This window comes from Mustela putorius, unplaced genomic scaffold, assembly GCF_011764305.1.
Source record: "Mustela putorius furo isolate JIRA1106 unplaced genomic scaffold, ASM1176430v1.1 tig00003896_pilon_pilon_pilon, whole genome shotgun sequence".
In the NCBI taxonomy this organism is placed as follows: Eukaryota; Metazoa; Chordata; class Mammalia; order Carnivora; family Mustelidae; genus Mustela; species Mustela putorius.
This window is the reverse complement of record NW_025422045.1, coordinates 12,366,452-12,382,357: the sequence shown is the minus strand read 5'-3', so window position 1 is coordinate 12,382,357 and position 15,906 is coordinate 12,366,452. Positions and strand designations below refer to the sequence as shown.

The following is a 15,906-nucleotide window of genomic DNA, read 5'->3' as shown; positions in this document are numbered from 1 at the left end:
GCAATGCAATGTTGCAGATTATCTTTTAAGGATTGACTTTTTACATGTGTAACTTTTGCTCATAGCTACAGTTGTCCTGTTTCATACAAATTTTGTACAATTTAAATACATGTAGGTAATGTTACCACAGGGTCATCCTAAATATGAAATTTTTTAAATGTCTGTATTAATATTCAAGATAATTACATACCCATCTCTCTCTCCAAAGTCAAGATGTGGTCTAATGCCTATACCATCTGACAGCTAAAGTATCTGTTTACAGAGCCAGTTACAACTAGGCAACTTAAATTATAAACATAGCTTGCAATTCTTTTTCATCTCCTTCATGTCAAAATATAATTTTTTGAGAACCAGGCATTTTTTTTTTAATGAATTAAAATTGTACATTGAACCACAGATTTTTGACATAACTCATTAATGGATTATCTCTTCTAAGGTCCTAAGCAAAACTTTTAAATGTTTGGTATTAGTGTTTTAGTAATTTTCTACATGGGAAATACAATCATATGACATTGCACAGAATATTGTATTGTTGCATCATGGCCTATGTGTTGAGAGATAAGCTCCTCTCTGTAGTTCTAAAATAAATTAAGAAGCATCAGATGGGCACAGCAGAAGCTAAGAACCTACAAAACCATATGTGTGATGTAGTTTCAAAACAATTTAAGGATTTAGGAACCATAAGGGCTAAGAAACCTAGGCTAGATAAGCTCCTGACTTGTATTTTTTTTCCAAGAGGAGACTTCCCCCCCCCAAGATTCAAATAGCATTGTTTTTATTTAATGAAAGGAAGGTTTATACAATATCTCATTAAAGATGGATGAAAATTTTAACAATGGGCAACCAGCATAACAATTGCTAGACTGATCAATGAACAAGAATAGTAGGCCAGAAACCTACTCAGCTATTCAAAATGCTTTACATAACAATAAATACTGTACCATGAATCACTGGGGAAAAAAGATCACTCAATACATGTGAAAAGAAAAATCTGAAATTATACCCTGACCTTAAACCATATACCAAGATATAAATCAATTTGGCTGGCCTAAAGAGTTGAATGTAAAAAAACACAACCCTAATAAAACTATTAGAGAAAATATAGATGAAAAGCCGATCATGGTCTAGCAATGACTTTCTCAGCATAAAAGTAGAAGTAAAAAAAAAAAATTTAAAAAGTCTGTAAGTTCACCAAATAGAACTAAAAACTTCTAAAACTAACAAATCATAAGTAAAATGGAAGACAATCAAATTGAAGAAAATAGCTTTAACAAATGTGACAAAGTATCATTATATTACTATATATATAAAAGTTCACATGACTATAGAACCCACTAATCACATTAGAAAAGGGGGAAATAAGATCAAGATTTTATGATGATTAGAAGCATATGAAAAGGGTATGTGGTCTCACTGATGGTTACTGATAGTGAATGATGAGATCCCTTAGTAAACAACAGATTAAAAAACAATGTTCCATGACAGCAAGAGTGGGGTGACAAAAGCACCCTTATACTCTGCTCCTGGAGGTACATGTAGGTTCAACCTTTTGGGAAAGCAGTTTAGCAAAATAGTTCAATTTATATTAATTGACATGGCAGTTTATTTCCTAGGCAACTACTCCTAGACTATAATTAAAATAGCAAACAATGAACATGAGTATCTATACCATTACATATAAAAGCAAAAAAACTGGAAATGACCTAAGTAGCCAACTAAAGAGAAAGGCTGCAATTATTACATGTACCACGGCTTATTTTTACTGTGAATACTAGTCCTTAAACAAGGGGAAGAACAAGGGGAAATAACAAGATATTTTAGATGAAAAAAGGAGAATATAAAATTGACTATACAGTATGATCCCAACTTGTTTAAAAAATGTATCTCTATAACAACAACAAAAAGATTGGAAAAGCATATCAAAATATTATTTAACAAAGGTTATGGGTATTTTTTACCTTTTCTTTAGCATCTAAATATAAAATTAATATGAAGAAGTTTGGTGACAGATATCTTTGAAGTATATAAATATTATTACAAGTATGTTGTTTAAGTATCATTACAACTATGTTAAGACATAGGACTACATACAAAGACTTCCAGAGAATATGCAAAAATGGTAATAATTATCTTGAAGTGGTATGAATATAAGTGAATTTGGCCCTTTCTTCTTACGAACATTTGGCAAAGATATTACATAAAACTTAAAAAATTAAGATACTGAAATCACATTTTATAGAATGAGGAAAATAAAATTTAAACTAAGCAATTTCAAAACACACTAAGCTCTTTCCTTTGGTTAAATGATGTATTTTAAAGTCAAATTCAATTTGGCTTTCTGATCAATCTTAGGTTTGAAATACAAAATCTAAAATGTACTGATTATACCCATAAGATCTGAGAAACAATATGCAGTAGATTATAGGGAGTGTAGTATGTAAGATCAGAGAAGATGGTGCCTATGTGTTATCTTGTTCTGAAGACTTAAAACCTCCATCTGGAGAAGATACCTGGCTAATGTGGTAACAAGACTGCATCAGTATATACGTAGGTCCATTGGTCTCTCCTGTTCCCATCTCTCACAGGAGAATAACTATATTTTAATGCAAAATTTTTGGAGATGCTGTGCCTTTAACTCACTGGTGAGAATTTCAGATGTTATGGAAGGTTAATGGAATAATCCTATTTGATCAGGTATGATCTTCTTGCAGCCCTTAAAACACATCATTTAGAAAACTGCCCCAGGTTCAGACTTCATCTCTTCCTCCTTGTGATAGTCAGAGACTATCAGGTCTCTTGATAGTAAGCTATGTATGTACTTGCTAGATAATTAACACCTACAACTTTTTATTCCTCAGCACAATCAGGATGGAAAAATGCAGTGGAGCAGACAGATACCAACCTTCAACCCCACTTATGCACTTGACTCTGTCCCGGACTTCCACATTGTAGCCTTCAAAGGACATAAACACACCATCAGGGTGATATGGGGCTCTCTGTGCATAGACTTTGGAATAGCTATGAGAGAATTCAAACCGATCATAGCCATCATACTGAACCACCTTTCCATATACGTCAAAATATTTCTCTACCCAAGTGAATGGAAGAAAGACTTCATTTCCCTCTCGCCTTCCTTTAATTGTATGTTCATCATTTATGAGACAGTCAATTTCTTCGTACTTGAGCCCTAACACCTTGCTTCCCCCATTGCTGTTGAAGTTTCCAACAACGGGGGGTGCTTTCTGCTGTTCCTGAGGGAATGCTTCCTCAGACTGTTTGGCCATGTGGTTCACATAGTTGTTACTCTCAGATGCTGCTGCTCTTTTTTCTAATCCATCCACTCTGAAGCCACTACTCAAGTGCCGTGGAAACTGGGTTGCTTTATCGCTGGAACATTTATTCCACAAAAGTACTGTGACCAAAGTGAAGAGTGTACAGATGATAATCAAAGTCTTATAGTTGACCCGAGCTGCCAAGCAACGCATATTCAGACCATACCTATGGAGGCAAGAAGAAAAATTCATGCAAAGATGTACTGCAGACATTTCATAGGATAAGATTTTATTTTTTTACATTGAGCCACAATAAGGCAATTTTATTCACTGTAGAATCTGATCAGATTTAAAATTACTAACAACAAAAAGGTAAGAGGAGCTTTCCCCTCTTAAAATACATAGCATGACCCTTTAAAGCAGGTATAGGCTTTCTGTTTGTGACTCTCTTTGTATCTTAGTAATTGTTTCAAAGTCTCTGGGCCAAAATAAATATCTAATAGTTTCATTTATTAAGTAGTTGGGTCTGAACAACTTAATGCATTATTTTTGTCCCAACAAGCTGGCTGTTTGAAAAAACATAATGATATTAAGGTAAACACTGACATCCATGTTGCCAAATCCAATAGTAGATTTTTAGTGCTCATCCTACTTGATCTCTTCAGCAGCATGAGTAGTCAATGACTCTTTCCTACCAGAAACACTTTCTTCTCATGGCTTCTAGGGCACCATCTTCTTGTGGTTCTCCTTATACGCCACTGGCTGCTCCTCCTCAGTCATCTCTGATCATTCTTTCTCATCTCCCTGAACCTTAAGTGTTAGTGTGCTTTAGAGCCTCGGTCCCTCAAACTTTTTTTTTTTTTTTTTTAATCTCTATTCACTCCTGTGATCTCACACACTCTCATGGCTTTAAATATACTTTATATGCTGACTACTTCTAAAATTCCATCTCTAAGCCAGACCTTTCTTCAGAACTACAGACACATGTATTTAAGTGCCAATACAAGAAATTGACATCTTTACTTGCAGGTCAAATGGACTTCTGTAACATCTAAAACAACTCCCCCCATCCCGTTTCTCTTTTCCTACTGTTCAAACCAGACGCCTCTACTCCTTTTTTGATCACCTCATATCCAATCAGTCAGGAAATGCTATTGGCTCTACCTTCAAATGAAACCTAGAATCTGACCTCTTTCCCCCAACTCCACAATGACCACCACATCCGAGCCACTGTCATCTTTTACTTGGAATACTGCAGTGATATCCAAACTGGTCTCATTATTTCTACCCTTGCTCTACTATTCTACCCCCAAGTCTATGCTCAACGATAACCATTAGAATGATGCTTTTAAATATAAGCCAGACCATGTCACTCCAGTCATTATGGGAGAAGAATCTGATGCTGTTGCCCCTGCTGGCCATATGGTGTATCAGCCAGCTGTGACTGCAATTAAAAAATAGTCCTCAATTGCCTGTTGCTGGGGGTCATTGGGAACTATGGAGAACTACAGAATCAATCTCCTTATTGTTTGCTGTAGTAGCTCTATAATTTATTTTCTGGTATAAATCCACAACTACTTACTTTACTGTCTCTAATTCTTCATCTTCTTTTTCCCCTCAATAAACTGTTTTGTCAGCAGTGAGATTTAAAAAAAAAAAAAAAATCAAACCCCCAAATGAAAATGTTGAGTCAAATATTACACAATAATTTTCTATTTTTTAAAGAAAGCTGATGGTAAAAGTGTAATTCTCTATCTATCGTAAGCTTACACCCAATGTGGGGTTGAACTCATGACCTCCAAGATCAAGAGTTGCAGGCTCTCCAGACTGACCCAGCCAGGCATCCCTCACTCATTTCTTTTAATTCCAAGAGAAGATACCTTTGAGTTCTTGTATGTCTAAAAAAACCTTCAGTTTGCTCTTACCTTTGATTAACAGTTTGGCAAGATACAGAATCCCCGGTTATACATTATTTTCTTTTAAAAAGTTGTAGGTAATGTTTTATTGTCTTAAAGCATTAAGAGAATTACTGATGACTTGATTTCAGACTGATACTTGTCACTTTGTACATGGTTTTCCTCTGGATCTTTGTCCTTGGAATTTAGCTTCCCAGAAAGAAGTACATTATATTTGATTCACTATTTCAGCACTTGCTGTGCCCTATTGATCTGAAAACTTGTGTTCTCTTATTCTTGTTTAATGAGTATAGTATCTTCCTGCAGCCCTTAGAGTTCACTTCTTGTTAAGTTCTCTCTGATTAGCTCTATTTTCTCCAGTAGCGATTTTTCTGATTATCTTAGTCTCTCTTTCATGCCATCATTTTTCCTCACATCCCTGGTGATCTTGGTTGCTCATTTGTATTTACATCTGAATGACCCATTAGCCAACACAGATTCCTCTACCATTGTGCAGATGGTCTGATTTTTGGCTAGACTGTCTCCTGAGGACTCTGTGTGGGGTAGGTATAGGCTGATTGGCAGTATTCCTTTAGGGTGCATGGGTAGGGAGCCAGCAGGCCCTCTAAATGCCAAAATGATGGAGTTTTTCTTTTGTTCTGGAGACATGACTTGTACTCTAGAAGCCTTAGCTTTGCCTAGCTTCTCTTTGCCTAGCTTCTTTGCCAAGAACTCTGCTTGATGTTTTGCTTGGGGTTCATGCCTGTTATCAATAGTCCAAGTGCAGGGATGAGAATGGTATAGGGAAATGAGAGGGTAGAGTTGTATCTTCTAGTTCTTGAATAGAGATCCAGAAATCTGTTCAGTTATCACTCTTTCATAGTCTTCCTCCTTACTTTACTGGTTTATTTGTTTCTTGTTTCTATACATTTTATTTCAATAGGGCATCAGGAGGGGAAAAGGCAAAGACAGGGTTTGATCCATCTGGGAAATCTTATACAGATTTAAGAGCCAGAATCCAGTAACACTTTCATCATCTGCATTATGACTATGAGAAAATGTTTTGAATGCTAAAAAACCAAAGCGTGGTACAAGGAATCCTTCAGAAGTCATACATTTATAAAGGATTTCCTTACATTGCAGTACAGACAAACCAGTAACACTAAACGGTATTTATTTTAAAAAAAGCAATCCTTCTTTAAGCATTCCTTAAAAACACTTAAATGTGTTAACATTTGAATCATTTGTTAGCTATACCTAACATTTAGATCAATTGAAATAGAAATATAAAGACTTTTGTCCCATTTTGAGAGATGCCCTTCCTCCATGACTCAAATGAGAACAAACCTGCTTATGGAACTATACTACCATTATAATGAGACACATGATGGCAAAGTAAAGAGAAATGAAATGAAAAGCTTTCATTTCAAAAATGAAAATGAAAAGCTTACAAAAAGAAATGATGGCTTCTTAGAGAAATGGATGATTTCTCTAAAGTCTAGGGCCTTGTTATGCCAGAAAATAAAGAAAACTTTCAAACATCAGTGAGATCATAATCCAGGGGATCAAAAAAGCAGCAGGATATATAGAAAATGAGATTGGAAACACTGGTAATTACTGAAGCTCAAAGATATGTTGAAGGTTCACTACATTATTCTCTATACTTTGTTTGAGTATTTCCATAATTAAAAACATAGGTATCACAGCAAAAAGATACAAGAATCAGCCTGACAGATCCTTTTCCCCCTCAGTCAAAGTTGTAAGAATTATGACTGATGTTGACTGAAATACATTAAAATAATAAAAATCCATGAGTCTACAATGATACTCAAAAAAAGAGAACCAGAAAAATCAAACAAAACAAAAACCAACCTTTTATCATCTTCTGACTGAGATGCTTAAAATTGGTAACTAAGTGAAATTATTTATTTATCTATCTGGCCTTTTTAAGAGAACAAACCAATAGCTTCATATGATAAATAATTCATTTTACAGAAGAAGGGTGGCTAATGATGTAAAAGAAAAATGGTAAAAATATTAGAAAATTAGCATTATGTGATTTCCTCATGAAATTTACTAATTTAGACAAGTATTATATTCAGGTATATGTTTGATAGGGACCTAGAGATTCATACTGTGCAAAGTAACACCAAATACATTATTTTCTACTAGCAAGATTAAAAAGCTGAAACTCTACAATGAAGGGATCAGATTCATTACCCTAATTCAGTGCTCAAATTCAGTCTCATTAATGGTGACTCATCCAGATACTGTGTTTTTTAATGAGTTAAAATAAAAAGTAAATAACCTATTATATATCCCAATGAAAAATGTTTAATATGGATCCCTGAGGCCTTACAATCTGACTTTTAATTAATAGGAAATACAAGAGATAGAGGAACAAGTTAAATGCAGATGCATCCAGACACATCTTTTTCTTTTCAAGATTTATTTATTTATTTGGGAAAGAGAAGGAGTGAACAAGTGTGCATGTGAGTTGGAGGAGGGACAGAAGGAAAGGGAGAGAGAATCCTGAGCACAGAGCTGGATGCGGAGCTCCATCCCAGGACCTTGAGATCATGACCTGAGCCAAAACTAAGAGATGGCCACTTAACTGAGTCACCTAGTACCCATCAACCAGACACATCTAAAAGGCAAGACATCCTGCAGGAGAGCTGGTCCTGTCCCCTCAATAAGTCAGTGGTATGAAAAGAAGAAGGGGACTAGGTCAGATTTTTTTTCCCAAAGAGACTTATTAGGGCATAGGACAACTAGATGTGAGACGTGGTCCTCCACTGGGAAATGTGACTGTGGACTTGAAATTGAAAAAAAGAGGCACAAACACACTAGAATGATCTCACTTTAGTAAAACAACACACACATTTCCCATATTTACTGGGTTTTAAAAATCATTTTCTATTTTAAGAAAATTAGGTCAAAGTCACCTTTGTTAAAATATTAGAGGAAAGGTAAATTTTAAGTTTAAAATGTCTACAAATATTTAGTTTTCAAAATATAGGAGAAACAAGGATGAAAAAAAAGAAAACTGAGTATTGACATGCACTATTAACTACTAAGTAGGTTTATTTAAAGGTAAACATGATAATTTTATTATAATGTTGCTCAAATTGTAGAAAACTAATCAGAAACTTTAAAATTTCAGAAAGTAGACTGTACTGACATTTTGTTAGTACAGTAACAACAGGACCTGTAACAGACCAAACCAGGGTTTTCTGCTGAGTGGTGATAAGCTTCCTACTTACTTTAAAGCTTTTGCCACATCTATAAACCAGATTAACCTTTCAAGTTAAAAAAAAAAAAAAAAGGTTTTAAAAAATCAGGAAATTCAAAAACCTTGAAACCTCATGTACTGTAGACCCTAAAGATTTACTTCATTAGAAACATAATCCAATAAAAATTGATTTTAGTATCTTTAGAGATCTAAAACAGAAAATAACATTCAGTAAGTATCATAAAGAAACTGTGGAATACTTTCTTAGCAGAAATGGTTAAAAATGAGGGAAGGCAAACTGTTCTCTTCTAAAATGATTTGCAATTCAAAAAACTCCTGTGGCATAGATACTTTTACTTCTCAAATTCACTTTTCTAACTGAATATTTCAAGTAACCAAGTCATTCAAAACATTAAATCATGGATAGCACCCTGAGTTTTTAAATTATGAAGATCATATTACAGTTAAGAACATTTAAATAAATTCATAAAGATTTCATTGAAAGAAATTTCTTTCCGCTGACTAACGCAGACCACGGCTTACTTGATCATTATTTTCTCTTATTTACTTATGCATCTGACAATTTGTATTTCTTATAATGCTTTGGTACCAAGTAAACAGAAAAGTAGTTGTGCAATATTTACTCAAACTGACTGACTTGTTCAATCAGCATCTATTCAGCACCTATTCCTGTCCCTAAAGGTCAGATTATTGGGAAATATGCACATAAAAACAATAATGATGAGATAAGAATTATAAAAAAGTCACATACAATATACTATGACACACAGAGAAGGAACTCTCCCTTAATTTTTTAAGGTGTTAAGAAAAGCTTCAAGGTGGAATGAATACACACTGACAACTAATAAATCAGGTATCTGCACTTGCCATGCCCTCTGCCTAGCACTGTTTCCCCAGATATCTACTTGGATATCTACTTGGTTTGCTCCCTTACTTCTTCAGGTCACTGCTTAAGTGTTAATTTATCAGAGGCCTTACTTCCCTGACTACCCTATCTAAAACAGTATGTCTCACCCCAACATCCTCTCTGGTCTTTACTCAGCTTTATACTTCTTCATAGTATTTACCACACTTGGTATTACACATATTTAGCTTATTATCTGTCTCCAATCCACTAGAATCTAAGCTCCGTGAGGACTGGAATTTTGCTTCTCCTGGTCACTGCTGGATCCCCAGTGCCTAGAAATGTGTCTGGTTCATAGTAGGCATTCAATAAAGATTTGTTGAATGAATGAGTACTGTAAGTATGCAATTTTATTTAAGGATTTTATTTATTCATTTGAGAGGAGACAAAACTGGGGTGAGGGACAGAAGGAGAGGGGCAAGCAGACTCCCTGCTAAGTGACGCTGGGGCTGGATCCCATGACTCTGAGATCACGACCTGATCTGAAATCAGAGTGTGACACTTAACCAACCGAGCAGCCCAGGCACCCCAAGTATACAATTTTAACAAATAATAGCTTTGTTTTCCTTCCCGTGTTTGGGTATGCTGAAATCATAATCCAAATAAAAATGAACGTAACTGAGACAACAGAATATGGACTGTGGTGCTGTATGTTAGCCAACTCGTTAAAATAGATTTACAATTTAATTACTGCTGTTAGAAATGTTCCATCTGTTTACTGCTTGATAGACCAAGACTTAAATTACACAGTCAAATGGTTGAGTACTCTGTGATAGCTCTGACATAATAGAGAAATGCCTACTATTTTTGGTGGTTAGGACTCTTCCAGGAATGTAAAACAAATAGTATTCTCATTATGAAGGACAAGATGAGAAGTTAACTTTGCTATCCCATTTTTTTTTTTCAAATATTAAGGTTAAAGTAATCTATGCTACAACTGGCTCACAATGCTTCAAATAAGGTTATATTTCTAGGCAAACACCCTGAAGAAATTGAGTAGGGGATATAGAGTACAGAGGCATATATCAGAGATACTGCAGGTTAGGTTCCAGAACACTGTAATAAACCAAATATCACAATACAACAAGTAAAATAATTTTTTAGTTTCCCAGTGCATGTGAGTTTGAGTACACTGTTAATAGACTAATATGCTTAGTAGACTACAATGTAGTCTGTTAATTATACAACAGCATTATGTCTAAAAAACCAAGTACATACCTCAATTTTAAGACACTTTATTGCTAAAAAATGCTAACCATTAGCTAACCATCATATAAGCTTTCAATGAGTCATAATCTTTATCTGCTGACTGGTCAGGGTGGTGGCTGCTGAAGGCTGGGGTGGCTGTGACAATTTCTTAAAATAAGACAACAGTGAAGTTCACATCAATTGACTCTCCCTTTCACAAATGATTTCTCTGCAGCATGTAATATTTTTGATAGCATTGCCCCACAGAACTCCTTTCAAAACTGGAGCCAATCCTCTCAAACCCTGCTGCTGTTCTATCAACTAACTTTATGTCATATTCTAAATCCTTTGTTTTCATTTCAACAATCTTCACCAGAGTAGATTCCATTTAAGAAACCACTTTTTGCTTATCCATAAGAAGCAACTCCTCATCTGTTACAGTTTTATCATGAGATTGTCACAATTCAGTCCCATCTACAGGCTCCACTTCTAATTCCAGTTCTCTTGCTATTTCTGCCACATCTGCAGTTACTTCCTTCAGTTAAGTCTTGAACCTCTCTCAAAGTGATGGAAAACACTTCTTCCAAACTCCTGTTAATGTTGGTGTTTTGACCTTCCCCATGAATCATGAGTGCTCTTAATCCCATTTAGAAAGCTAAATTCTTTCCAGAAGGTTTTCAATTTACTTTGCCCATATCTATCAGAGGAATCACTACCTATGGCAGCTATAGCTTTATGAAATGTATTTAACTTTTTTTTTAGAGAGAGAGAGAGAGACTGACCGACTGTGGGTGTTAAGAAGCAGGGCAGGGCCACATCAGACTCTCTGCTCAAAAGGGAGCCTGCTTCCTCCTCTCTCTCTTTGCCTGCCTCTCCATCTACTTGTGATCTCTATCTGTCAAATAAATAAATAAAATTAAAAAAAAAAAAAAGAAGAAGCAGGGCAGGGGGAGAGAGAGGGACAGAGAGAATTATAAGCAGGCTCCATGCCCAGCATGGAGCCCAACTCAGGGCTCTATCTCCGGACTCTGAGATAATGACCTAAGCCAAAAGTCAACACTTAAGCCAAGAGTCAAACACTTAACTAACTGAGCCATCCTGGAGACCCTGAAATGTATTTCTTAAAATAATAAGACCAGGACGTTGAAATTCCTTTTGATCCATGGGCTACAGAACAGTTGTGTTTGCAGGCATAAAAACAACATTAACCTCACTGTACATCTCCATCAGAGCTTTTGGGTGACCAGGTGCATTCTCAATGAACAGTAATATTTTGAAAGGAATTCCTCCCCTCCCCCAAACAGTAGGTCTCAAATGTGGGCTTAAAAATAAAATTCAGTAAATTATGTTGTAAACAGATGTGCTGTGATCTAAGCTTTGTTGTTCCATTTACACAGCACAGGCAGAGTACATTTAGCTAATTCTTAAGGCCCCTAGGATTTTCATAATGGTAAATGACTATTGGCTTTAAGTCACCAGCTGCATTATCTCCTAAGCAGTCAGCCAGCCTGTCCTTTGAAGTTTCAAGGTCAGGCATTGACTTCTCTCTAGCTATGAAAGTCTGAGATAGCATCTTCTTCATATAAGGATGTTTCATCAATACTGAAAACCTGTTATCTAGTATAACCACTTTCATTAATTATCTTAGCTAGATCTTTTGGGTAACTTGCTGCAGCTTCTGTATCAAGACTTGCTGCGTGACCTAGCACTTTTATGTTATGGATACAGCTTCTTTCCTTACATATTATGAACCAACCTTTCCTAGCTTCAAACTTCGCTTTTGCAGCGTCATCATCTCTCAGCCTATGTAGAACTGCAGAGAGTTAGGCGTTGCTCTGGATTAAGCTGTGGCTTAAGAAAATGTTGTAGCTGGTTTGATCTTTAATCCAGACCACTAAAACTTTCTCCATATCAACAATAAGGCTATATTACTTCTTATCACTTGTATGTTCACTGGAATAGCACTTTTAACTTTCTTTAAGAACTTTTCCTTTGCATTCACAGCTTGCTGACTTGTTTGGCACAAGAGGACTAGGTTTTGGCCTATCTCTGCTTCAACATGTATCCTTACTGAGCTTAATTTACAGCTTTTAAAATGAGAGACATATGACTGTTACTTTCACTTGAAAACTTAGACACTGCAGGGTTTTAATTGACCTAATTTTGATATTGTTGTTTTAGGGAATAGGGAGACCCAAGGAGAGGAAGAAGGAATGGCCAGTTCATGGAGCAGTCAGAACATACACATTTATCAATTAAGTTTGCTGCGTTATATGGACATGGTACATAGAGCCCCCAAAACAATTACAATAATAACATCAAAGATCACTGATCACAGATCACCATAATAAACTAAAACAATTTAAGATATTGTGAGAGTTACCAAAATGTAACCCAGACACAAGAAATAAGCAAATGCTATTGGGAAAGTGGCCCCATAGACTTCCTCAACACAGAGTTACCACAAACTTTCATTTAAACAAACAAACAAAAAAACTGCAATATAAATGAAGGGCAATAAAATGAAACGCAGTAAAATGAGGTATGCTTGTATTACATGATTCACGTTTTACAGACAAAGGGACTAGGTGATAATAGCCCACAAGAGAGTCCCTATAGACAGGGACAAAGGTGAGAACTTAAATGTGGTTAAAAACTGTGTTTCTTTGTATATTACAGATGATGAAACAAATAGGCTTTGTAATGTTAAGTAACTTAACCTAAGGTACATGATGTTCACTTGAAATTTTAACTCATTTGTTTGACTCCAAACACTGTGCTCTGATGTGCCATAAAGTATCTTTGACCAATTACATATTATATTTCGGCAGCTGAATACTAACCTTCCCCAGAAGATATTCTAATTTCTAACAGGTTACCAGATTGTGAATTGGACCCACCATTAACAGTCTTATTTTAGACACAGTTGATTTTGACCATGAATCAACAGTCCACATAGATACACAGTATTAGGAAATACTATTTAGGAAATAATATTTCCTAACCAAAGAGGCTAAGAATCTATACTCAGAAAACTATAAAGTACTCATGAAACAAACTGAGGAAGACACAAAGAAATGGAAAAATGTTCCATGCTCCTGGATTGGAAGGAAATAACATTTCCTAAAAACACAATTTTAGGAAAAGTTACCTAGTTATTCTAAAAATTTACTGATATTTCTGAATGAAGGTACTGGAATTTATAAATTTTCTTCAAACAGTATAATTATTTGATATTAACATTAGAAAAGAATAGAAATGAGTCATCATTATGAATATACATGTATATATATCATCCAATAAAGATACCTGCTCTCCACATGTATTTGAATAATTAAGCCCTTGCAAATAGGATCTCTGGGGCCCCATAAATCCAGCAACAGCTTATGAATGCATTACAATACCTCATTTCTGCTAATAATTATTGTGATGTACTGGGATAACTTATCCAAGCAAAACCTTTCTCTAGAGATAAAAGTGGAACTTAATAACAGTTTCATTAGTCCATGTTAATTTGAGGCTTTGAGAATAATGTACTGGTGTCCTAAAAACACCAATATGGCAGTATATAAGGAAAATAACTAGAATTAATATAAGAAATGAGAGTATAAAAAAAGTAGAATCTTAAGTAAAAAATTTTATATTCCACGACTATCTTTTTATTAGCAATAACAACTGCCACCAAAAAAAAAAAAAAGGACGAAAAGAGTAAATTTGTTATATAAATGCTTTAACTTTTTTTCCCCCCTAGTTAGTCTTGCATACAGACTGTCTGTAATTACCTTCAGAATGAAAATTACCTGACATCAAAGTTTAAATTTATCTGCTCAGTTACTCAAAACAAATATGCTTTGAAGCAAGTTAAACCAATACTTCTGCTTTCTCTGCTATTCTCTTATAAACATATATCCATTGCCTGAAAAGGAAAAAGCAAACAATAAAAATGAAAAACTTTAACCACTAAGATGAAGGAGATCCATCTAATGAGGAATACATTAATCATATAAATAAAAACTAAAAACAGAACTCAGGAGTTGGAAGAAAATAAACTTGTGGTACTGTGCTGTATCTGCAAGGAGACCTGAGACCACCTGGCGTTTTCTATTAGCCCAGAGTGTAGAAGCTCACATTCTTTTTCCAAATTTTTTTTATTGAGCTAAAATACATGTAACATAAAATTTACCATCTTAACCATTTTTCAGTGTACAGTTAAGTGGTATTAAATATATTCATAATATTGTGCTACCATCACCAGCATTCATTTCTGTAACTCTTCATCTTGTAAAACTGTAACTCTATCTATGCCCATTAAACAGTAACTCTTCTATCTCTCTCCACCAGCCCCGGAGCAACCACCATCCTATTTTCTGTGTCTATGATTTTGGTTACTGTAAGTAATTTACAGAGGTGGAATCATATAGTATATGTCTTTTTTTGTGGCTGGTCTATTTCACCTAGCATAATGACCTCAAGTTTCATCCATGGTATAGTATATGTCAGAATTTTCTTTCTTTTCAAGGCTAAATAATATTTTATGGTATGCATACACCACACTTTACTTATCCATTCACCAGTTTATGGACACTTGGGTTACTTGTACTTCTTGGCTACTATGTATAATGCTGCTATGGACATGGGTGTACAAAGATCTTTTTGAAGATGCTGTTTTCAATTATTTTGGATATATATCTAGAAGCAGAATTACTGGATCATATGGAAATCCTATTTCTAAATTTTTAATGAACCATCATACTGTTTACCATAGTTGGTATAACATTACATTCCCACCAATAGTGCACACAGTTCCAGTTTCTTCACATTCTTGCCAACTTATTTTCTGTTTGTTGTGTTTTTAAATAGTACCCATCCTAAAGTGTATGAGGTAGTATCTCATTGTAGTCTTGAAATGCATTTCCCTAATTATTAGTGATGTTGAACATCTTTCCAAGTGCTTATTGGCCAATTATATATCTTCTTTGGAGAAATGTCTTTTCAAGTCCTTTGCTCATTTATGAATTGGGTTTTTTGTTGTTGTTGAGTTTTAGGAGCTCTCTATATATTCTGATATTAATCCCTTATCAAACATGTGATTTGCAAATACTTTATCCCATTTTGTGGGCTGCCTTTTTTACTCTGCTGATACGGTCTTTGGTGCACAGAATTTAATTTTTATGAGGCCCAATTTGTTAATTTTTTCTTTTGTTGCCTGTGCTTTCAGTGTCATATTCAAGAAATCACTACCAGAGGCACCTGGGTGGCTCAGTGGGTTAAGCCTCTGCTTTCAGCTCAGGTCATGATCTCAGGGTCCTGGGATCGAGTCCTCCATGGGGCGCTCTGCACGGCGGGGAGCCTGCTTCCCCTCTCTCTCTGACTGCCTCTCTGCCTACTTGTGAT

At 35.3% G+C, this 15,906-nt stretch overlaps 1 protein-coding gene across 3 annotated transcripts in view; it reads right to left on the bottom strand.

Moving 5' to 3' along the window:
* Positions 1-15,906, bottom strand: part of GLCE (glucuronic acid epimerase) — a 117,523-nt gene that overhangs the window by 11,831 nt on the left and 89,786 nt on the right. For 2 of the 3 annotated variants that reach the window (XM_004758596.3, XM_045067400.1), the window contains exon 2: positions 2,903-3,498. The exons of the other annotated variant lie outside the window; for it this stretch is intronic. In XM_004758596.3, the coding sequence (XP_004758653.1) occupies positions 2,903-3,485 (583 nt within the window). In that variant the 5' untranslated portion in view covers positions 3,486-3,498. The remainder of the gene's footprint in view (positions 1-2,902; positions 3,499-15,906) is intronic. 3 annotated transcript variants of the gene reach the window in all.